We start from the raw sequence: 25,564 nt of genomic DNA, 5'->3' as shown, positions 1-25,564 counted from the left end.
TGATCCAATAGGCGAATTAAAAACGTAATCTTATGAAGGACTTTCCAAGGAGGTAGCAGAAAACAATATTGAAGTATTGGGTTTTCGAATAGCAATCTGTACTGCTAAAGAGATGTTTTAGAATTTTGATAATAGTTAAAAGCTGGAAATTTAGAAATTTTCCTTCATTTTTTACTTGAAAAAAATTAAGAACAGGAAAAGGGTTCCCCTTCACCCTTGGATCAGTGTGTCTATGTTAAAAGCAGCCTGCTTTAACTGAAGATGCCATGGTTATCAGTCCTCTCTCAAACCAAGGCCACTTTAAAGTGCAGTCAGCGCTTTCTGAAGAGAAGGAAGGAAGTTCGCTTTCACTTTGCCTTTATCTGTAATAAAAAGGAGTATCAATAGCATTTTTATTATATGCCCAAGCCTTGCTTTGTTTTCTTATTAGAACGATCTTATTGAAGCAAATGAAGAAGTGAGAGAAAAAACTAGGCCCACCAACAACTGTTTTTAAATTTTATAAATGAATTTATTACTGCTACTCTTAACTCACACGGCAAATTTACATTGGCCTCTTTTTTGCTAGTATTTGAAAAGACTGAAATTATTATATGGAATAGTGAGATCCTGAAAATGAAGAGCAGTGAAGAAACTGCCATATTTTAAGTTCACTGAGTTCCTCAAAACTATTTCAGTATTTTGCCAAGCACATTAAAAAATAATATTTAGTCTTTCAGGAAGATTTATCTGTATGTGGAATGTGGCTTCAAGGGTTCAAGGAACTCCATAAGATATCAGCATCTCTTGAAAAGTGCTTAAAAATCATGTGTTACCCAAGTGAAAAATGGTTATTGGTGCTGTAACTCTTTAGCTCTCAGGGTTTTTTTTTAACGTTTTTAAACACACTGATGCCATTAATATTATTTACTACTCACCCTGTCATCTGCAAGAGGATGGCTCGAATTCAACTGTAGGCAGTTTTTAATTTGAAACTATATGTTGATGTTATTTAAGGTTTCCATGTTTATGAACTATTATTATCCATAGATTTGACTCTCTGGGTTTAGTGGACTTGGCACCATCCAGATTGTCATTCCTGAGGGCAAAACTGTCTTTATTAAGCCTAATAAGTCCCTACTGCATTAGTACTTTATGAAGGAAAGTATCTTTTAGTAAGTATAGATATATATATTATAAGATTTCCTTCTGATTTGCCTGATTCTGCAATGCATACACCCTTGTTTTCTCCATCATGTCTTAAATAATGTCAGGGTCAGTTGGTTACCATTTTGTGGCCGTGCTACTACCCACAGTTAGAATGGGAAATACGGTAATAATCTTTTATACATTGGCCTCTGTACTTCAGCTTTCGGAACTCCAGTTTTCTGAAGTTGATAGTCTGTGGGATGTTTTATAAATTCTCACTCATCCTCCTCCTTCCCCTATTGTATGCTTTTCTTTGTTCCTTGCTTTTGAAAATTCTGTGATTTCTCTTTTTCTTCCCCATCCTGTATAACTTGGCATCTATCACCTGCCATATTTATCATTGCTAGTACTACAAATGGACTTTCAAAATCCAGAACTTTTTATTTGTTCATTCATTCATTTATTTGCTGCTGGCAGAATTAAATTCTTCCTCTTTTTCAAAGTGTCAAGAAACGGTAAGAGAAAACTGAACACCAGGGAATGCAGGTGACCCACCCATTGCAGGCAGCATACCAGACGCGGTATTCTGGGGGCAGGGGCTCAGTTAGTTATGTGTTGAAGGGAAAATATACTGCGTTTTATCAAGTTACCGTGAAATAAAATGGAATAAAGTTGCAGGGCCTAAGATGTTTACTTGAAATGGTGGCCAGGGTCATATTGATTAATGCTGGTGAAGAGACACCAAAATGGAAAATAAGCCATTCCTAGACAAGTAGTAATCATAGGTGACAATTATGTTAATTATACTTTAGTTGGCGGGTTTTCTTCCTGGAAAATTACTTTTTTTTTTCAAGAGAAATTTGAGGCATTTGAGAATTGGATATTTTGTGGAAACTTGTGTGTAATTTTTCAGTTTTATCCAATTTCATAAGTCTCCTGGGGATGTTTTCAGGCCTAGATTTATGGACACCGTACAGTGTCGGCTACCAAAAGAACGAGCTCCCGTCTAGCTTATTGGAAAGTATATTATCCGTCTTTCTCCTACACTGTTTTGAGCAGGTGTTCCTTCAGCATTTTTGAACCATTTTAATGCACAAGATGGGGAGAACAGGACATCAAAAGGAAAAGATTGGCATTAACATCTGAGACTAAGAAACTGCTTTGAGCAGGGGTAATGTCCATAATCTCAATTTTTATTATCCCGGTGCTAAATTTGGGATAATACAGTGTAGTGACCTAGTCACTGTCAGACCCCCAAAAGTCAACGGCAAATGACAGTTCTGTACTACTAGGAGAGTGGATTAGAAAAGTTTGTGATAAATTCTGGCACATATGAGGAACTCAGTGCATTTGATTGGACTTGATTTTCCTCGTTCTATCTGTTCCCACTGGAATTACTGCACAGTGGAGCACACTTCTGACAGGCTGCGTGTTAGTTCCCAACTAACAAATTACCACAAAGTCAGTGATTTAAATAACAGAACGTTGTTTAAATAGTTGTGGAGAGAATCTGGAGAATATAATTTTGGAGGTCAAAAGTCCAAAATCAGTGTCTCTGGGCTGAAGTCAAGGTGTTGGCATGGCCAGGCTCCCCCCAGAAGCTCTAGGGAAGAATGTGTTCTTCTTTTCCAGCCTTTGCTTGTGGCTGCATTTATCTCATTTTCAAAACCAGCATCTGCAAATCTCTCTCTGCTCCATCTTCACATAGCTTATTCCTCCATAGATGTCAAATCTATTCTACCTTCTTATGAGCATACATGCGATTTCATGTAAGACCCACTCAGATAATCCTGGATAATTTTCCCATCTCAGCATTCTTAATCCCAGTACTTTGCCATGTTAGATGACACTCAGAGGTTCCAGGGACTGGGGGCCATTTTCAGCCTACTGCAGACTACTTCTAGTGTCCCCCGACTAGAAACCTGGCCAGAGCCAGCCCACTGTCCTCCACAGTGTTTAGGTCTGATTGATGTATCGCCTGACTGCTTAGCAGTACCACAGGCTTTTCTGTGAGTTACCGTCAATATAGACATACAAGAGCAGCACCAAGTACCTGTCTGTAGTAGTCACGCAGGTCAGGAGTCATTTAGCAGAGCCATCTCCTCTCCTGATGGTAGCAGATGCATCAGGGAAATCTCTGCACAGTAAATTAAGCTAATTGAGACAAGTCCAGTGAATCCTGTAACAATTGATCACTTTAGCTGTGGAAATAGGAGTGAGCTAACTTGTGGACTTGTATGTGTATATACATGTACAATGGTGGATATGTATTTTTAGGACATATTTCATGGAAGCTAAGTGACAGGATCTAGATAGTCCTTTAAAGATATGAATAGTGGAGTTAATGGCATTTCCCAAAAAGAAGTGAAAGGAACCTCTCTTAATTTGGTACATATATTACCTTCAAAGAGGAAACTAACATAGTTTTTCCCTAGCATGAGATAAAACTCACAAAGCTTTCAAAATCATTTTTTTATTTTATTTTAATTGTTGTTCAAGTACAGTTTTCTGTCTTTTACTCCCATCCCAGCCTACCCCCCAGCTTTGAAAATCTTAATGAATATAGTGATTCCATAATAATTAATAGCTGTTACAGAGTTACTCCAAGAAAATCCATAAGAAAATTGGTGCTTGTTAGCCATTGCCTGGATGGCCAATGCTGCCAACTGATACATATACATCCTTTCCTTGACAGCTGTTATCTAGGCGGGGTCTAATAATCGGTTTAATTTTGGAAATGGACCCCAAGGTGTCACGAAGGTGATAAATTCTAAAGCCCTGTTATTTGCCTTGCTATGTTTTTAATAATTATTGTCTGGTGTAATGAAATTGTGTCTTAAGATTTCATTTTTTACCCTTGTGTGGCTGTTTTACCTAAAATAGAAAGACAGAAGGTTTAAACTATGTATGTGATAGTACTGGGTTGGCCAAAAAGTCCACTTAGTTTTTTTCCCCATACGATGGCTCTAGCAGTGCTGAGTTGTCTTTATCTTCATTCAAATCAATTTTGTTAGGTTTTATTGTGACAGCTGTCATATCAGTGTGCATTTTAAAAATAACTTATCAAAACTGGTGAATTCTTGTACAGCATTTTAATATGGAAGATGGAAGAAAATATGCAACATTTTTGGCATGTTATGCTTTATTATTTCAAGGAAGGCGAAAACACCACTGAAATACGACACAAAGATTTGTGAGTGTATGGAGAAGGTGCTGTGACTGATTGAATGTGTCGGAAATGGTTTGCAAAGTTTCTTGGTATTGTTGACATTTTGGCCAAATAATTCTTTGCTGTGGGACAGTCCCATGCATTGGAAGATGTTTAGCAGCACCCCTGGCCTCTACCTACTAGAAGCCAATAGTGGGAAAGAACCGACATACTCAAAATGCCCAAATCAATAAAGTTATTGGTAAAAATGAAAAATGTGTTTTTTATTTAATGGAAAAAAACTAAATGGACTTTTTGGCCAACCCAGTATTATAAATCATTTAAGATTTTGTCCTCTTCCAGAATTCTATGAGTCTATGAAATTGGTAGGAGATTTTGTGTGTGCATGTGTGTGTAAATATATATATCAAAGTAAGCATATATAACTTTATAGTTTCAAGTTCAGCAAATCATTGCCTGGACAGACAAAGTAGTCAAAACTGTATGTGTTGCAGGCTTCAAAAGTTTCCTTGGACTGCTGTTACAGGAGTCCTAAAATAAGAGGTTGAGAGTAATAAAGTTGGGGTACATGAAGAAATAGGAATATGATGGAAAAAAGTTTGACCAACATGAGAATGCAGCTGGATTTTATAGTATGAACCAAGGTCATACAAGATTACACGTGATGGAAGGCAGCGGGTGCAGGTGCCATGACAGTAAGTGGGAAGTCAAGAAATGGAGGGTGAAGTTCCGGTCCAGTAACATGAGTCTTCCCTGTGGCCAGGTTCCAGCTGTATCAGATGTGCTAGGTTAGTGGTGTTGCCGGGACCTTCTAAGGGGGAAGAGAACCCGAGAGGATGACACCATGTCTCCTGTCTAGAATAGTTTACTTTCTATTACAATCTTACTTTCAATGAATTTAAAACATGAAATCTGTCTCCTTAGGCCCTTTAACTTTGTGCATAGTTATAAGCCTTCAGTTTTAGCTTCTTACATGTTTTTTCCATGAGAGTATCAATCACTTACAGCATATACTATACCCTGCCAGTTCCTTTGGAACCAATTTAAATGAGCAAAATAAAGGAGTTTGGGAAAAACCATTTAAGTATGTCTGGTAAATTGTTTTACTATTTGAGGACAGCTCTGGAGACTGAAATACGTTTTCCACTTAGTAGAATTTGGCTTTTCTTGTGAGCCACCGCATTCATGGAAATATGTTGAAATCTTAAATGCAGAGAATATGACTTACTGCTTTTGGTACTACTTGCTGTCTAGAATAATGTTACAGGCTATGCTATAGTATGTCTCTGATCAGCAGCATTCAGAACAAGGATGGCTTCAGACTACGATGAAGCATACATATCATGATTTAAAACTTTCTTCCTGTTTTGGATTCTTTAGATTGTAGAGCAAAGTATGCTGCAAACCCTTGCTTTTCTATGGGTCTAGAAAATCACATTGATTATTGCAAAACAAGTAGTAGGTTTCTGTGTATCTAAAATACATTCCATTAAACATGACTTTCCCCTAAATTTTCAATATTATTGTAGTGCTTATTTTTGAAGTCTTAAATTTTTTAGAGCATTTTTAGAATTACAGCAAAATTGAGAAGGTCCAAAGCTTTTCCTTGTACAGCGTTGATTTTTAAATCTCTGTGTGTGAATGTACACCTGCATGGAGATTTTATTCACTGAGTTGGTCTCTCTGCTTTAACTTTGGTTTCCCTACTATTCATTTTTCACACAGTAGCCAGAGGATCTTATTAAAACCCCTGTGTTTTCTTTCTGAATGTAGCATAAAGTGCAGACTCTTTACGCCTCTTTCAGCATTCTGCATCAGCTGACTGCTGTGCTGCCTCAGCTCCTTCCATCCCTGCTCCTGCTCCCTGAGCTGTGGACACAGGGCTTTTTTTCCAGTACTGTAACCTGCTGGGCCCTGCCTCTCCCAGGGCCTTCCGACATGCTGTTTCCTGGGCCTTGCAAGTTTTCTTGCTGCTCATCCTTCCTGGTGCAGCCCCAGTGCTTCAGAGTCAGAAAGGCCTTCCCTGACTATTCCATTACATTATCTTTGAAAAATATTCATCACGGCACCCACCACTTGCTGACCTCAAAATGTTTGTTTCATGTATGTCTATATTATCTATATTCTCCCACCAGAGTTCACCCCTTGAATGTATAGGAAACAGATTGGTGTCAAAGTTCAAGTGCAGAGCTCATTCAAAGGGACTTCCAAACATCTTTTATAGATAAGAAATGCTGAATTTTGTGTTCTACTTAAAATTTTTCATTTTATAAGGTTTGGCTTAAAATACAAAATTCCAATTACAGTTGGAAAGAGTTACCAGGTAGTTCATTATGCAGTCTGCGTGTGCCAGAATCACACGGCATGGAGTGCAAAATGCTTTTTGGAGGAACTGGACAGGCAGGTAAGAATGTTATGCTAAGCCCATTTCATCCCCACAAGTGACACTCTTCCCCTATAAATGAAGTCTTATATTTAGTTTCTGCCAAGTCAAAGTAATAAACTGTTGTCACTGCTCCCTCTGCCCCATTTTTGTTTGGGAGAATTAGCCTCTTTCGGTGATTCTGGGCGCAGAATCACTTTTGGCAATCCGTGATTCTTCCTGCTCCCATCAGCTCTTCCCCTTCCGTGGAACCTGCACGTTCTGTGTTCCCCTGTGCAGTGCACACTGTGTCCTGCGATTTGTAGGAATTGGAACCTCACTCAGGTACTCTTCGCTGCATGGCAAGGAAAAGGTTTTGGAATATTAAAACGCAGTTTTAATATGGAAACTGATTCAACCTCTTGTTTGAAACTATTGATTTCTCCCATAGTGTGGGGATGTTTTTGGACAATAGCTCTTAGTAGTCTGATCCTCTTAGCACTTTTATTAAGTTATCTTTAAAAAGTGGTATAACTTTTGTTATTACTCAGCATCTTTGGCAGTCAGAATGGTTTTATATGTTCCTCTTATTTTGAAAGAGGGGATGAAAGTACACTTTTCCGATTGCAGGGACACGTCGTGGAACCTTTCTGGCCACTTTGTACTAGTGCTGGGGACTGTTTGCTCACTTGTTCCTGCTTGGCTTTTCCACCCAGGGCCACTTCCACTTGTCTCTTAGGAGGGAGCTCTTAAGGAAACCTCAAGTCTGTGCCAGAAATAAAAATGGGATTCATCATCTTCCAAATGTTAATAAAATGAGAGACAGAACAACAGGTTCTACTTTGGGAATTATTACTGGAGTCTCCATACACATATGAAAGCCTTCTCTACCAGATAGTACATTGACATTGTGAAACCAAGGTAGACTCCACCCTGGTTCAGAGAGCCCTCTAATAACAGCATTCTAGGAAAGGAAGCCTCTGCCCTGTAGCCCAGGAGATAAGCCTGCTCTGATAGAAGACGTGAATAGGAAGCAAAGCCTAGCCCTCATGACATCGTCACTCGGGTCCAGATCACCGCTGGGTTTAAGCAAAGACCTGTAATTCCAGCTTTTGCTCAAAAGATTTCAGCAATGTGAACTAAAGGTATTATAGACATGTCATACAGGAGATAGGACAAGCCTGTGTTTGCCTAGAAGCCAGGTCATCTCCAAGCTCAGAACCCATAAAGGAATCGTTCCTCCTCTTCCGCTCTACAGTGACTCTAAGGGTGCAGACTGGAAAGGCATTTCGGTGTGTAAAGTGATAAAACATAGTCCCACGAGTCTTGCTTGCATCTGGAGTAAAATTTGGGTGTTTTCTCTAGTTAAAAACCTTTTCTGTTCTTGACTTGAGCTATGATGACACCTGTGTGGAACCTGGCTAAGAAGCGCTGTAAAACTGCGAGGAAGAAGCAGCTGAGCTCTGTGACAGCAGGGAGAGCTCACAGAGCCAGGACCTCGTCTTCGCTTGGCGGGCAAAAGGCAGAGGCTATGGCTGCTACAGAATTCATAACCTCATTGTAGACACAACTGGGCATCATTTTTTTTAGATGTTGCCTTTTATAAGTTTTAGAGAAATTTAAATTTTACATTTCAGGCTCATATTTTTATTTGAGCATTCGGGCTTTGCTGGACAGCATAGAACCCTAAAGCCTCAATGGGATGATCTTGGATCCTTCTTAATTTTTTTCTTCCCCGTTCTTAGTCTCTCTTCATACTTCCTTTCATTCTTCTGAAAATTAGCACCTGCCAGCAAAATCAACTTTATTCTGCTTTCACTGGAGACTGGTGTCTAAAAATCAATCCTGGCACCTGATGTAAAGTGAAATTTGGAAGACGCCTGGATTCTCATGGAGTCATGCAGGCTGAAGTTATTAAAAAGGATTAGGGACCACAGCTGGTGAGCAGATGGAATGCTTATAATTTCACCATCTTTAGGTAGCCGTAAACCCGAGTCTGCACAAGGCCTATTTGCTTTTTCTCTAGTTCATTTCACTTCATCCTGCTGGAATATAACCCTGGTCCAATGTGATACTTTAATTCTTGTACCTGATGAGTGGTCACTCACTTAGGTGACGTCATTTAAAATTTTGGTCATGCAATTTCTTACTCAATTGCATTTTAGTAACCACTACTTAATAATGTACTTAAAAGAAGCTTAATAGGTACAGAGAAGAGAATAAGGCTTTTATATTTTACTCAAAATGTGGAAATGAAGACTAGCTCAGGACAATACTAATGATGTAGTATAATTATATCATGACGAAGAGTAGCTCACAATAATTACAGCTAACAGTTCAACTATTTGCCACTTAAAGAAATTCTTGAATCCGATTCCTCAGCTCTTTTTCTATTTGTCCATCCTGCATGCAGTCAGACAAGTCACCTAGACCAGCAGCTGCTCTTTCTAATCGTAGACACTCTCCCTTCCTGCCCAATGTTCTGTGTTTGTCCTGGCTTATTAGAATAATGTTGGGGCCATATATGTGTGCAGGGCAACTGTTAGCCTCCCTAGAAGCACAGGCCCGGGCCACGCTCTTTGTTTGGCAGTTTGGTGTTTCTCCTGCAAAACAAAACATTTGTGAGGCTTTTGCTCTGTGGCTGTAACAGAATGTCGAATTTGGAGCTTTACTAATACAAAGATACCAATTTATACCTTAGTGGTTGCTAACTTTATCTTAGAACAGAATTAGGGTTTACTAGGCATCTTAGCTTACCTAGACTTCTTTATGCCTACTGAAAGATTTCAGAAAAATGACTGCTGTTCTTTTCAGCTAATGCTGAGTGTCTGAAAGTGTGGAAAAACAGCTGAAGCCGTAAACAAGTTGAGTAGTGTGGATACACTCTGTACTGGCTGACGTGGAAGAAAACAGCGCACAGATGATTCAGGTGGTGCCACACAGCAAACAGCTGTCGTTTATGGTCCACCATGGTTCCTGTTCTTTTGGATCCAGTATGTACTTCTTCTCTAAAGCCATGGTCAGCTGCAAAAATGTTATAATGTGTTTGGGAAGCAATTACTGCATAATTGTGTTCTAGCCTCAAAATATCGATCTATGTGGGGTGAGGGAAAAGAGGGTGAATACTGTGTTACTGATGCATGGGCACAAAACAGTCAGTAGAATTATCATAGGAAGCGGTCTTTTTTGGATCAGCTTTCCAAATGATTTTCAGTAGCTTCTTTTTGGGCTTCTAAATTGGCCTTCTGTAATTGGATATGACCTCATATGGAAGCAGTAGCATAAACACATTTTAACTTCCAGTGTAATTATTTTGTACTGAACCAAGTGGTCTAGCTATCCCGTCAAGCTGGTAGATTTATTTATCTTGCACAAGTAAAATTGTCCTCCCCAGCATTCCCTTGTTCCTCTGGGACATAGGAGATGACAGGATGAGAGGATGTTTTAAAAGTCATCTACGAAACAATAGAGTAGCCTGAGAATTAGAATATGTAGGGTTTATAGTGGGTTCTTCTAGATTTGCCTATGTGATGTTGACCAAATTCTTAAAATCTCTACTCTGTAGGATCCGTATCTGGTAAGTAGGAAAAATAATACCAGATATATATTTGCATGTGAATGATACGTGTATTAGGTTACTAGGCTGCCATAAAAAAGTCCCACAAACTGGTTGGCTTAAACAGGTGTCTATAGTCTCGCAGATCTGAAGGCTAGAAGTCCAAGACCAAAGCCTCACACATTTGGTTCCTTCTGAGGGCTGCGAGGAAAGATCTGGTCCAGGCCTCTCTCTTTGGCTGATAGATGGCTACCTTGTCTCTGTCTTCACATCACCTTCCTCCTCTACATCTGTTTGTGTTCAGATTTCTGCCTTTTAAAAAATACAATGGTAGTTTGGTACGTGTCATTAATTCATTCTGGAACTCATGACGAGGGCCAAAACCAATGAGTAGTGAACAATGAAGCATTTTCTCTTGTGGGGCAGCATCGTAACTTATACAAGTTCTGAGAAGTAGGTGAGACAAGTTCCGAGCAAGCTCTGAGGGCTGAAACCTTTTTTTTGTAGTCAAAATGCGACGAGAACAGGGTTTGATGGGTTCTGAAGCTGACACGTACCCAGATATGACTGTACATTAGTCATGTTGCCTTTGGTCCCACTCACATGTCCTTATTTTAACTTAATTATCTCTGAAAATACACTATGTCAGAGATAGCCCCATGCTGAGGTGCTGGGGGTTAGGACTTCAATACATGGATGTTTAGAGGAATGCAATTTAGCCAATAACAATGAATTACAGAGACTTATGGAAATTAAAAAGTATATTATTATACCATAGTTTATACTTCTTTGAATTGCTCTGGTTATTTAAAATAATTTGATAAAATTGTATTACAGTGGATACATTGATAGGGAAAAATCAGTTTTTTTTTCTTTAGAACCTAACACTTAAGATTCACCTGTGTTTTCATTCCTTATGGTGAATTTGCAAGGGAAAAGATAACATATTTACTCTGTGGGAATAAGAAGAAACTGTTGTGTACGTACCATTCTGGTTCCCATCTCTTAGAGACACCTTTTGTTTTTATTCTTTGACTGTTAGTTGTGGAGGGGTGTTTGGCAGTTTATTGGGAAGGTGTTAGCAGGAATTGATGAGTTAAATTGCTTATTGCCAACGAGATTAAACAATCTAAATTAACCTTTTGTTTAAGGGTCAGTAGACTTGTGTGGAAGTTAAACTTTGAGCAAATGGCAGTGTGCTCAGAAGTGGCCAACTCTGCTAGATGCTTGCTACAGGTGGTGAGCCAGAGGCAGAGGCCACGGTGGAGCCAAGTAGGGCTTTGTGGGCCTGAGAGAGCAATGCAAAGAATGAGATCTCTCAATGGAAAATGCTGAGCTTTTCGTTCACTGGGATTGCGACTGGAGGGCTGTTAATTATGGGAAGAATGGCAACCAGATGGTCACATACTCCTAAGCAGAAAGCAAAACGGGTAGTCAGGGCAGTTGGAAGCACGCATTAAGACTGCAGAAAGGGAGACTTGCAAATACTTTTGCAGGTCAAACTTTTCTGTTAGGCTGAGTAATGGCATAATAGAGTCATCTCAAATGGTTCTTTAGAGACGCACGATTTGTGCACACAAAAAACTATTGTAGAGCAGGAAAACAACTAACTTGGCTAAATAAACCTAAGACATTTTAGCCTCTAAAAACAACTTTGTGCATTCTGATTCGATTTTCTGAAATAAGATTAGTGTGTGGCAGATGAAAAAGTTACCACTAGTATATAAAATGCTCCATTCTTCTCCAGGATACTGTCCAGAGTGATATCCAAGCACTTTCAGTTGCTTAATTAGCAAAGTGCATAGCTGCATTTTTATCTTCACAGCAATTGTGATGGCATTATTGAGGTTTTTTCCCAGACCAGCTGTTAGTTTTCGCTGTAGAAGTATTTCTAATCCACACCAAATTTAGTGTTATTATGAATTTACTTTGTAGGTGCACACTGGTTTCCTGTGCAGAAATATAGATTTACAGATTTTGGACAGTTTTGTTAGAATGTGTTTTTAACATACAACTGTGATCTGTCAAGGTACCTTCCTGTGCAACTCTCTCTACCATGACATCTATCATGTGCTTGTTCTAAATACTTAGAGATAAAATCATAGTACGTGCATTTGTGGGTAATGTGTCTCTGAGCATATATTAAGTCATACACTCAATAAATGTTCCTGTGTAAGGCACTGAACTCAGCACTAGGGTATCAGTGACACCCCGCACAGATGTGATTCCTGTGCTCATAAAGCTTACCTTTATCATTTTGAACAGGAACACGCAGTGGGGTATATACTGACATGTGGAGAGGAGGGTAGGGTGTCAGGGGAGAGTCCGTCTCTCAGCAGTGGCATGAAGCGGGTGAGAAGAGGCAGCCAGACCAGGAGGAGAGGGATAGACTCGTGTGTATATTCTGTACGGTCCTTTCACTCTTGGGTCACTTAAAGTTTGTCTGTCACAAATTAACTTTTTATATTTTGGTGTTTTATAGTAGAAATTTTATCATTATATTCTCCAGGAAATTATTTTAGAGTCATTTGCCTAGATGAGAAATTGTGAATTTTAATGTAATTGTGAGAGCTATATTTTGAATCATTTTAATATAAAAAGATATATATTTTTTAATGTTCAGTTTTTTATTGTTGTTCAGTCCCCATTTCCCCCCCATTGCCCTCCCCTACCCCATCCAGCCCGCACTCCCAAAGACAATCCCCTTCCCATTGCCCCGTGCGTGGGTCCTCTGTGCATGTTCCCCTTTCTCCCATTATCTCCCCCACCCCTGCCCTGTCAGTGTGTTCTTTATTTCCATGTCTCCGGTTCCTTTTTTGCTCATTCATTTGTTTTGTTGACTAGGTTCCACTTACAGGTGAGATCATATGGCATTTCTCCCTCACCACCTGGCCTATGTCACTCAGCATAATGCTCTCCAGTTCTATGCATGCTGTGATGAGGATAGGAGTTCCTTTCTTTCTGCTGTGTAGTATTCCATTGTGTAAATGTATCATAGTTTTTGATCCACTCATTTATTGATGGGCACTTAGGCTCTTTTCAGCACTTGGCTATTGTAAATTGTGCTGCTATGAACATTGGGGTGCATAGGTTCTTTTGAATTGATGTTTCAGGATTCTTAGGGTATAATCCAGCATTGGAATTGCTGGTCAAAAGGCAGTAACATTTTTAGTTTTTTAACAAAATTCCATGCTATTTTGCACAGTGGCTGCACCAGTCTGCATTCCCACCAACAGTGCACTGGGGTTCTCTTTTCTTCACAACTGTGCAAAAGCAGTTGATTTGTTTATGACGGCCATTCTGACTGGTGTGAAGTGGTATCTCATTGTGGTTTTAATTTGCATCTCTCTGATGGCTAGTGATGCTGAGCATCCTTTTATATTCCTATGGGCCACCAGTATGTCCCCCTTGGAGAAGTATGTGTTCAGGTCCTTTGCCCATTTTCAATTGGATTGTTTGTCGTCTTGGTGTGGAGTCCTGTGAGTGCTTTATATATTTTGAATATCAAACCCTTGTCTGAGGTATCATTGGCAAATGTATTTTCCCATGCGGTTGGTTCCCTTTTTATTTTGCTGATGGTTTTTTTTAGCCATGCAGAAGCTTTATAGTTTGATGTAGTCCCATTTATTATTCCCTTGCTCCAGAGGACATCTCAGTGAAAATATTGTTGCGTGGGGTTGTTTAAAAATCTCCTGTTTATGTTCTCCTCTAGGACTTTTATGGTGTCACAACTTATATTTAAATCTTTTATCCATCTCACATTTATTTTGGTGTATGGTGTAAGTTGGTGGTCTAGTTTCTTTTTTTTTTTTTTTTGCATGTACCTGTCCAGCCCTGCCCTCCCCAACTTTTGGGTAGGGACATCTGTTTTTTTCTTTGCTATCTTATCTTTTATATTTTCCTCTTATACATTTTTTTAAAGATTTTATTTATTTATCTTTAGAGGGGAAGAGAGGGAGAGAAACATCAATGTATAGTTGCCTTTCGTGCCTCCCCTATTGGGAACTGGCCTACAGGGAACCAGCCTGCAACCCCGGTATGTGCCCTGACTGGGAATCGAACCGTGATTGTCTGGTTCGCAGGCCCGCGCTCAGTCCACTGAGCTACACCAGCCAGGGCTCCTCTTGTACATTTTTATTTCTTGTCCAGCTTGGTCCATGATCCAAATGGCTGGTTTTGCTTATGGATTCCCCCCCCCCCCGCCCCAGGCCTGATGAGCTCACTGTGGTCTGGGGGTTGTATACAACCCTCAGCAGTGAGTGGATAGGTACCAGCTGAGAATGACTTGTCACCTGCAGACTCTGGAATGACTGGTATGGCTGGTAAGATGTGCCGTTTATATAGCAGGCTCGGGGTACAAGTGTAATATTCTAGTTTTCAGACCTTTTAACCGCATTTTTAGATATACATGCAAAAGTCATTATTCGGGCCTCTGAACAACAAAGGCAGCCCATTTATTTACACAATGTAGATATCAACTGCGTGGCTCAAAAGAGTCCTTTATTTTATAGAAAAAAACCTGAATAATTTAAATTCCAGATAGTTTAATTTTACAAACAACTCAGAATGAGACAGCAGGATCAGTGAATATGATTTTGGTATAGAGTAATTTGCTTGAAAACAGCTCTTTCACGTTGTTGACTTCTTTCACGTTGACCTTGGATTTGTGGGCTATCTGGTCCTCAGACCATTAATTCTGGAGAAGAATGTCTGTTTGATAGTGGCCTCCATTTAGACATTCCCTGCTTGGTGGCCCAATCTAATGTTTCATTTTAGTTTATTTTTCAGTTTGATGCATTTAAGCACACAGTCCGTTTTCTTTTTTGGATTAGAGCAGATGGTGCTGTCTCTTTTGATTATCTGTTTTTTAAAGGGAAATGTTGATTAGGAGAAATAAGAAATGTAACATGGCTGGATTAAATTGAGAGCAGAAATTGCACAATCCAAGAAGAGCCAAATGCATTCTATGTTTTTCTACTTAAAGTTTACCATGGTTTATTTTTAAGTTTATAGGGTTCAAGTTTGCTGTACATTAAAGTGTCACATAAGATGGCTCTTGGTTTATTGGCTTTGTTTTAACTTTAATTTCTGAAAGATAGAGGAACCAGACATATTGAGATTTTTTCCCTTGTAGCCACATTTAAATAGGGGAGAATCTTTGAGTAATTTTGGCTAAATTCTACTTGATGCTACTAAAATCTCTCACCTGTGGTCTGCATATTTTCTCATTGTTGGCCAAGTGATCGTAAACCAGAATTTTTAACAGGTATTCAAAACAGAAAAGTGAAGAGAGTGGACCAAGAGATGTAGAAAACGGCTCAACGGGCTTCCCACTGGCCACATTTGGGACAATTTTAGCATCTAAAAGAATGACGGCCCCCAGGGTATTACAGATTTTATTGAACTTAAAAAGATATAATCCATGAGTTAGTAGACAAAGTGGGAGAGGGGACTGATGTACAGAGCAGGAATGATAGAATAGGAACGTCTCCCCCTTGCAACTAACTATTGATACATTATCTTCTGGCAAAGACCATTAGCGTTTACCATAAGCATCAGGTGAAAGAGGAAGGAGATGCTTTGAGGACAGAGAAATATGCTAAGCAACACTGTAACCAAGTGATTGCATCAAAGTGCTACAGAGAATTCTTGTTGAAAAATTTTTGCCTGAATTTAATTATGAGGAAATAGGTCACACAATCCAGATAGTGGTATATGCTATAAGAAAAGTGGTCTAGATGCTTCAAAAATATCAGCCTGAGGAAGGTGATTACATACAAGGGATTTCTGTTCTAGATTGAACGAGATTAATCTAGATAACTAATGCAACATGTATTCCTTAATTGGGCCTTGGATTGGGGGCAGTGGGAACATTAAAAACGTTATTAGAACAGTTGGGGGAATTTGAAGAAGGACTATAGATTAGATTCCATTCTGTCAGCGTCAGATCTCTTGGTTGTGAAGTGATTGTGACTATGTACGAGAAGGTCCTTGTTCTTAGGAAAGACATGCTGAAGTTTTGGGAGTGAAGTGTCATAAGATCAACAACTTCCTTTTGGATATGTCTGTATATGTGCAGATGGAATGTAAGCATGCAAGTATTACAGTGAAGTGCTGACAGTTGGTCAGTCTGGTGAAGGGCATATGGGTGTTCATAGTACTCCTTCACTTTTCTGTAGATAAAAGAATAATTACAAGTCAGGTAATTTCTTGATAAACTTTTCATTTCCAAATTCTCTGGAAAAATAGCAATATCTGTCAACCTTAGACCCGTGATCCTTTCTGGCAATAAATGATTGAATACTTAGCAGCTGTCCCCTTTAGACAGGGGGAGGTTTTTTCCATTTTCTACAGTCCTTCCCTTTTGCCTGATATGTCCACCTCCTTTTACTCATTGACACTACCTACCTGGTGGCTATATTCATTTGAGTGTGTGCCTACATAGGTAACCTTTGCTGATTTCCTGGGTGAGGTAGATTGGATCGTGGATAGTAATAATGGCTTTCCCATATGCCATAATGCTGACGAGTTCTTTGGAGCCGTAGCCCTTGACGTTAGCTCTGGATTTGATCCCGTGATTAGCTGATGAACTTCACTGGATTCTCTCACCATAGATTTACTGCCTGTCATCATCTGCAAATGCATATAGTTTAGTCATATGAAACATCAGTTAAGAAAATGTGAGTGTAAAAAACTCTTTGAAAGTTGCTGTATCAATAGTGTAAGTATTAAAATTCTCTTTCAGATTTTACATGTTACAAAATTGTGCTCCCTGGATCCTGCCTGTCAGTTGACACAGCCTTGTGAAAGTATTAAATATGCTACTTGAAAAGTTTTCGTGCAACACACCAAGACTTAATGAAAAAACATTTTGTGGAAATGTTTATAGATGCCAGTGCAGAAAGTACTGTATAAACTTTAATTACCTTTGTAAGTTGTTCTATCCTGTGTTTAAGTGATCGCCTTCCTGTTACACACCCAGGGAGGGTCCAGCTTTTGCTGGATAATCATGGAGTTGAGCCTTCCCCCAAAATAAAAGAGCTATATCTGGCACAGGTTCGGGCTCAGCCCGCTAGTGCCGTGGTTCAGACACGCAGAAGGAAGGGAAGGACTGGTGCTAAGGGGCCCTGGCCAGGCAACCATATCTGCCTAATCCTTCACCCATGTTTGTGGAGTTTTCATCCCTGTTTAATTTGATGTCCTTAAAAATACTAGTTGCTTTTGTCCAGTTCCATTCATATATATAATTTTTGCCTTGTGAGGTAAACACTAGAATTGTTTTTAGAGCTTTTGAAAGAAATGAATATAGAGTCGCCTAGTATTTCAGGTAGAACCCAATTGACCTGACATCCCAGAAGGTGGCTAAGAGATAAACTTCCAGTTGACCTGGGAGTCAACAAGGGTATCTATCACATCTGGTGCTTTCTCTTTTCATTAAGGACCCAGACCTGGCTCTGCTCTTTTTCCCTTTTATTACCTAATGTGATACACAGCTTTTGTCTGTAGAGACCCATTTTGCCTACAGGTAGGTTAATGTGAACTTTACCAGCAGGACTTTGCTCAGATTTAGGCCAGGAAAGAAAAGCATTCTTTCTACTGAATTCCAGAAATAGCAACAAAAGCTCAGAGGAAATCAGCCTCCCTTATCCCATTTACATTTTCTAGCCATCCTTCCTGTCCAGTCACACACTCCATCTGCAAAAGGAATTCATTTCTTTTTTCTTTAAGGCTCCAGAATCTGTTTGGAACTCAGGTTATGCTTGAAAATATTTTCTTAGACTGGACAGCAGCTTCCCACAACATAGGCTCACCTGCCTGCTGTGTTTGCGTTTTTTTTAGTGTTGAGAGTGTGGTATTTCCTTGGCTATCTTTCAGAATTTCAAACAGAGTAACCACTTAACTAGCTAAATGGCTAGAGATGTTTGCTCTTGCATTTTTAGCATCAGGTGATTGACATCTGAAGATATTTCTGCAATAGGTGTCTTTGGGAATCTATTTTGCAAATTTATTCCCTGTGATTTTATACATTTTTAATACATTAACACCATTAAATGTGGATCATGATCACTAAATGAAGGTTCTTTGGTCAGAATTCCTACGTTCATATTCCATTTTTCCCAAGCATAAGTAATATTCATAAATGAAGATAGCTGATTTATTTTTCTGATTGGAAAAGCAATTCAGTTAGCACCTTTAACCTATCTTTCTTCATCCCCATTCATTCCCTTAAGGATTTGTAGGCATTAACTGGATAGCCAGCTTATTATTGAATCATTTTTTTAAATCTAGAAGTATTTATTTATGTTCATTTAGTTTTTATATTATTTGCTATTGGTTTTAAACCTCTTATCCCCAAAATGGGCATGACCAGAAGCTGCATATTTTTCCACGCCCCTAGTTTATTACACATAATTTGTTAAAAAGATTAGCTAAGTCAGCTCCTTGGCAAATCTGAGGAAGCATATTATGTTATACCAAGGCACTGTGTGAATGAGCCCTGTGGATGAACGCTAGACAGAAGGTTACAGAGAAATAATGCCGATGTCATTCCACTGGTATGAAGGGGCTGTTACAACCCTAAATATGTTCTATAGCAGCCAAGTGTCTGGCTGGATTTCTTTTCTAAGAAGGAAAAAATGTGAAACAAACCAAAGAAGTAAATTGTGTTTATAAAAGGGAATATTTTAATTAGTTTAGGCCTTACAGTTATTCTAACAGTCTGAACTTCAGGTTCTTTTTAGAGCAAACATAAAAACCATTATTTGTGGAAAGTTTAAATTTCACACGACACATACTCCCTCTATGTGTGGGTTTTTTCTTTTTAAATGTATTTTCCTGGCTTGTGTATTTTTTTTAACTTTTCCTTTGCTAAAAATGTTTTATTTCTTAGAAGATTTGCTTTTAGGGGGAAGAAAGGCATAAGTCACTGAGCTGAATTCCCTCTTTCCCCTTTTATAGGATTTCCAAATAGGTGGTTCTCAGTGGGGCATGTTTAAATGAGAGGCTCCCATCTTACTGCCTTTTCAAGAAATTAGGTCTCCCCAAATGTGTTTACACCTGAACAACAAAATGCCCCCTCTCTGTTTGGAGCTCTGTCCTGAGAACCCCCTGTAGTCCTTCACCACCTTCACTGCAAGGACAAGCCTTTCAGACGTGAAGAAGGCAGCGATATAAAAGGTGGGCCGTCCTGGCTGTCCACTTCAGCTGGGGTCACAAACATAACTGAAGCGGGTGGAAAATGGTTTTAGTCTGTTTAAACCTCGTGGCAGCTTCCATGCCAGGAGAAAGAAAGACAAAGTTGGCCTGCAAGACTTGCCTCTGGATTGATTAACATACTTACTGCCAACCAGAGGGAAGGAGGCAGGAAGAGAACCTTGCATCTGAACCTTGCATTTCTGCCTCTTCTAGGACAATCTCTTGTTCATTTGCCACACACCGGTCTCTTAGGGGGAGGGAAAACAAGAACCAGCATGGTTTTCTTTTTAATTTGATATAAGAGCTATCCAAAAGGCGGATGATCAGAACTATTCTTTTGTTTTGGCTCGGTTTTTGTGAAGGGATTATTATTTTTCTTCTTGCTCACAATGTGGTGTGCATGTTTTGGAGAGACAGGAGCAGAAAGAAAAAGCAAGCATGCAAGCAAGCAGAAACATATTCTGAAGTATACTCTGGACAGTCGTGCTCCAAAAGTTTTATAAAAAGGGTGATAATAATTCAAAGGCTACTCCAGGGCACAGCTAATTCTTGTGTAGGGAAAGCTAGGGTGAGGTCTGCGTTAACTCAGTTATTTGGGCAGCAGAGTTGTGAATTTTGGCATTTTCATACCAGAGTGTTAGCTTTTATGTGCAAGAGTTTATTTTATATGTGCTAACTGTCACTTTAGCTCAGTTAAACATTTTATTTTCACTCTCGTCTGTGCAAATTGTGTGCCTGGCATTTACTTACTTTTTATCTCTTTGTCTGTGGCAGCACAAATGGAAAAGCATTAAATAAATTTGGTGGGGATGCATTTTTCTCTTTTCTCTCCACTTTCACAGTTTAGAGCCTTGAAGGAAAGAATAGTTCCAGTCTGGCTTTGATGCCGTGTTTCTGCTGAGATAATAGGGTAGTGATTGTCCTGGCACTACCTTTCCTCCCCACGCCCTTTCCTTTTTCCTTTTGATCATCTCAGAATCCTTTATTTGTCTCCATTCATGGCCCAGGTTTTTTAATTCTTCCTTTTCTCTCATACCTTCTCACCAGCTCCAAAGGCCTTTGTTTTGTTGATTTAATAGCTTCTTCACAATTTAAAAAGTACCAGCAGCACACTGCCTGTCTCCTGGGACTTACAGGGTCTCTGCTGCTGCCTTCTCTTTCTCCCATTCTCCCCATCAAACATCCCACTGGTCTCAAACCTGTGATCCTCCTTCTCCACACTCTGCCTTGTGACTCCCACGTCTCCCCTAATTTGTCATGATGCAATCAAAGGTTTCTTTTGCTTTGGGGCCATGTACTAGACTTGTGGTTCTGGGGAAAATACATCTGCTTTTGGAGCCTGTTTCCTTGTTTGCCCCTCTTCCTCATTCCCCAGTCAGCAAAGGCACCTGCAGGTGTTGTACTCTGTACCAGAGATGAAAACTGGGATGTGCAAGGTAGACTTCCGACCTGCCTGCTGCTATAAAATGGAGCAGAGAATGTTCATCTTGCAAGGGATGTTGTCAAAATGAGTGGGATAATGGTGCATTGACAGGCACGTGAGTAGGTGCTCGGAACTGTCAGCTCTCGTTATTACGGTAGGACAAACAGGGAAGGTTGTGACCCCTCTCTGGAAGTAGTTTTTATCTGAGGACCTTTCACTAGTGTTACTGGCTCTTATCTGAAACCTATTCTTTCTGCTTTATACAGATTTCTTTTTTTTTTTCTAATCAAACCTTCTTTCCCATTTTTCCTTTTCTGCAAAAGCGCAAGTATTTCTTTTGCCATCAGTGTTTGAAAGCTGGCTGGGGGAAGGGTCTCTGATTTTTCTTTTTCTCCTTTCTTTCATGTCTTAAATCTAGTACATAGTCCCTAGATTCTTCCTTTGCAAGCTCTTTAATCCTTCCCGTCTGTGTTGAATAGGCAATCATCTCTGTTCTAGGCTTAATCAAGGCTGGGGCCTGGCCTCTAAGACCCTTTCAATGTGTCCGTCTTGACAGGAGGAAACAGTGGCCTCCTTCAGTCAGCATTGGGAGGTATCCAGCTACATGTGCGCTTGAAATCATAGGGTCTTTCTGGAATAATCGATGACTGAGAAAGTTTTGTCTTTAACAAACTGAACCAGTTGTTTTATTGCAACCGTGCTGATGGTTTGTGTCCAGTTATTTTTACTGACACTTAACTTCAAGGCGCTCAGTATTTATGGTTTACTCAGTAGGAGCTTCCAGAACAGGAGAAAATACCCTTTTCACTTTTGGGTATGATCCATTATTATCTACATCTCAACATAAATACTTGAGTAGAAATGAGCTTGTGACATTTGGTCTTTGGGAGTGAATTTTCTATTAGTTATAATTTAAAAATATATATATTTCTACTACCTCATTTCTTTTTCTCAACAAAATCAAGGTAAGCATGTTCTACTAAATAGAATACAATGGGGAAAAGATGAAGAACTGATCTCTTCATAGTTCAGATTGGTGCCAACTATACATTCTTACTTTTTATGTAGGCCTGGTTAAGTGACTTAGTCCACAAATACCCACTGATCGTGTAGGAACTGTGCTGGGTGCTCGGGCTGAATGGGGAGCGTGTCCTGCACCAGCGTCAGCAAGCTGCAGGTTCCCCGTGGCCTGTTCCTATGTGCTTCTCAAACCAGGAGTTTTTAAATGGCCGTAGGAACCAAGAAGGATGTGGCAGGCCTGTATGTGGCCCAGAAAGATTAAAAAATTTACTATCTGAGCATAAAAGGAGAGAAGGATTGAGAGGTATAAATTTTGAGTTATAAAGTAAATACGTCATGGAACTGTAACGTATAGTACAGGAATGCTGTCAATATTATCATAGTAACTTTGAACAGTGACAGAGAGGGTTATCGGAGTTATTGTGGTGATGACTTGTAAGGTGTATAAATATTTGATCTTTATGTTGTACCCCTGAAACTAATAGAGTATGTCAATGATACTTTAATGAAAATTTAATTAGTTAAAATATTTACTCTGGTCATTTACAGAAAAAATTTTGTCTGCTCTGGCCTTATAGAATCTCTACCTTCCAGAAGCTTATATTTTGGTAGGGAAAGACAAGTCATAAACAAGAGAGCATATAAATAAGATGATTAAATTTCAGGTTCTGATAACTGGTAGGAAGACTATAAGTAGGATATGAGAATGACCACAGTGGTGGGGTGGGGGCTGGGAGTTGAGTGGACATTCTTTGCAAAGGTGACATTGGAATTAGACATGAATGATGAGAATGAACAGTCCTCTGAAGAGCTGAGCTTACTGACCTTTGACTTCCTAGTTCATTTTCCCCATTACCTCCACATGCCTGCTTGTCCGTAGAGCTCAGCTAGATGGTGGTCCCTAGGAAGCTTATAGAATCTCTTCTTTTAGGTTTTATTCACCATAGCACCGATCACGTTGTCTATTTTCTGTCTCTCTTAGCCCCCACCATAGCCCCCACTAGATTTGAAATATCTTGAAGGCAAGGACATATATCTTCATAATCACATAGCTTAACATTTAGCTCATGAACTAGGTTTAACAGTTAAGTAAATCTATAAGCTCAAAATTAGGTTCCATCAAGCAGGTTTTGAAAGTCAGAAGGTTCCTCTAGCAAAACAGATTCTTAAGTTTAAATTCTATCATTTAGCTTTTTTATATACAACCTTCCTACCCCATCTTTCCTATTCCTAGCAATTCCCCCCTTTCATTTCTTTAACAATTCTTGCTCATCTCCCTATCTTATTAAAAGATACCATCATTCATCTAGTTCACAGGTAGCAAACACAAGGCCCGAGGGCTGAATCCGGCCCTCCACCTTGTTTTATCTCACCTGGCACCTTGTTTCTACGTGGTGGCAGCACCGAGCTCATTGTCCCTAGTTAAGGAGTAGATACATTTATACAGTCCTACAACTGCATTCGGTCCTTGGAAGGCAACTGCGAGGCTAATGTGACCCCTGGTGAAAATGAATTTGACACCCCTGATCTAGTTGATTAAGCCAACATCTAGGGATTATTCTTGATCCCTGGTTTCTTCTCATTCTCTCACCCCTGCCCATCATGTCCAGTCCTTCAGCACTTGCACCTCCCAAACCAGTCCTGTTCTCGCCGTCTGCACTACCATCTGCAGCCCAGGCCAGCTCTATCCTTCACCTGCACCAGTGCAGCCATGTCCTGCCTGGTCACTGTGCTCCCACCCTTCCCCTCATAGGTCCATTTGTCGTGCAGAAGCCAAACAGAACTTTTTGTTTGTTTGTTTTGTTTTGTTTCTCGGGCCATCACTCAGTCCACTGAGCTACACCTGCCAGGGCCAAACAGAGCTTTTCAGACTCAAAATAAGATCATGTTGGCCCCTCTATTAAACACTCCAGTGGCTGCCCATCCAACTTAGAATAAAAATTGAACTCAAGAGCCTGAACTCACAGTCCTGCATGAACCGGCACCTGTCTCTTCAGACTCGCCTCTTCCTTCCACTCAGTTTCCAGCTGTACTGATACCCTCCTCCTCCTCCTTTTCCTTTTCCTTCGTAGGGCTTCTGTTCTCTGTTGTCTGTCGAATTATTAGGTGGAACTCAGTGTTAATCTCATCAACTTTGTGAGTATGTAAGCCAATATAGTGGCTAGTTAGCACAACCGCAGTGAAATCCCTCCCCTGGAGAATCCCCATTCCTGATTTTTATTATCGTGTTCGTCGTACCAAAAGTTGATGGTAACAGGCCACTGACTGAATGATAACCTTTGGTATCGGCCTTGGGGAAGGTGCTTGACAACCTTATTGCCTTCTAATGGTATTGACTGTTTTTCTCCTCTCCCCCTCTTTTTCCATGCAGAGTATGAGTTGGAAGTAAAGAGGGTGCAAGACATTCTTTCGGGAATAGAGAAACCACAGGTATGTCTTCTGGATGTCTCAGCATAAATGACACTTTCCTAAGTATTTCAACTGTGCTTTTCTTTTACCACATAGTAGGTAAGCAAAGGGGCCCCTTCCCATTAAAGATTATTCATAAACTATGAAATAGTGCTGCTATTAATGGAGTATGAAAACGCAGAACAGAGGTCTTCTGTTTGGTTGAGATCCACTGAACTGTCCTCTGTATTTAGATAGTCCGCGTGCAGTTAGGTGTTCTGCATGAGCTCTGAGGTGCAGTGCCGCCCTCGCCTCCCACCCCCGATCCCTGCGGTCTGCAGAACAGTTTTCTTTTGGTAATATTCTTTTACCTGTGTAAATGCAGTAATAAGTTTTGAAAATCTCAGTAATTCCAAGTACTTTTCCAGGTAAATTTCAAAAAAATACTTAAATATTAGTTGGGAAAAAGCAAGTCCAAAACATTGAGTGTAATGTCAAGGGGAAAAAAACTGGTCGGAGTGGTGATATTAGGAGGTTTTGAGCTTGATTTTGCCAGGTACTCTGAAGTTGAAGGGAAAAATTCAAAATGTTGATTCAGCCTTTCATCTGAGATTAGAGAGCCAAGTTCTTGGGAGTGTTTTCCCCCCCCGAGTGGGAAAACCTTGATTCTGGGTTTGAAATACTGAGGCTTTTTAACAGAAGAGTCCAAACATGCCTCAGGGTATGGTACATAGCTGGGTTTGATTAAACCGAAAGTCCTGAGGTGTGTTGGAGGAGGGGCACAATGCGGTACTTACAGAGGAGTGGGGCGTTGCTGTTGGGTGGGGGAGTCTGCACTTACTCTGCGAAGGAGCAGGTTGTCATTTCAAGTTGTTGAGCAAAGAAGTTATGTCATCAGGGCTGCACTTCGAGGACACTCAGAGTGAGGGGGGATGGACCCAGGGAGACGCGTCAGGAGCCCGTTACCGCAGTGCCGGTGAGGGGCTGCAGCAGTCTGGATTGGGTCGTGGCCTCAGTTGTGGCAAGGGGAGCGTGGATACTAGAGCCATTCTAGGGAGTAATCAATACGGTGTCATGATAACCGGGCTTTTGGGCTCAGATGCCTCCTTTGGGAAGCCGCTTCCTCTAATGTGCCCCCTGATTGCTGTGCCCGCCCATTGGTGAGGCACTCCGCCAGCACTGTGCTCTGCGTGTGTTGAATACATGATACTCCACTTGTTTCCGTATCTTCCCCTGTAAGCCGTGAGTTCCCTAGAGTAGGCTCATGCCTGTGTCCCTTTCATATCTTCGGTGCCATTCTTAGCCACGTGAACTTGTTTTACC

At 40.2% G+C, this 25,564-nt stretch overlaps 1 protein-coding gene across 8 annotated transcripts in view; it reads left to right on the top strand.

Moving 5' to 3' along the window:
- The window catches only part of FNDC3B (fibronectin type III domain containing 3B), a 314,158-nt gene that overhangs the window by 194,449 nt on the left and 94,145 nt on the right, over positions 1-25,564 (top strand). For all 8 annotated transcript variants that reach the window (XM_037137468.2, XM_037137471.2, XM_037137467.2 and 5 more), the window contains exon 7: positions 24,225-24,283. In XM_037137468.2, coding sequence (XP_036993363.2) covers positions 24,225-24,283 — 59 coding nt within the window. The remainder of the gene's footprint in view (positions 1-24,224; positions 24,284-25,564) is intronic.

The sequence above is a fragment of the Artibeus jamaicensis genome, unplaced genomic scaffold (assembly GCF_021234435.1).
Source record: "Artibeus jamaicensis isolate MK-2021 breed Jamaican fruit bat unplaced genomic scaffold, CSHL_Jam_final scaffold_474, whole genome shotgun sequence".
NCBI lineage: Eukaryota > Metazoa > Chordata > Mammalia > Chiroptera > Phyllostomidae > Artibeus > Artibeus jamaicensis.
Note: the sequence above shows the minus strand (reverse complement) of the source record. Positions and strands in the feature narration are given on the sequence as shown.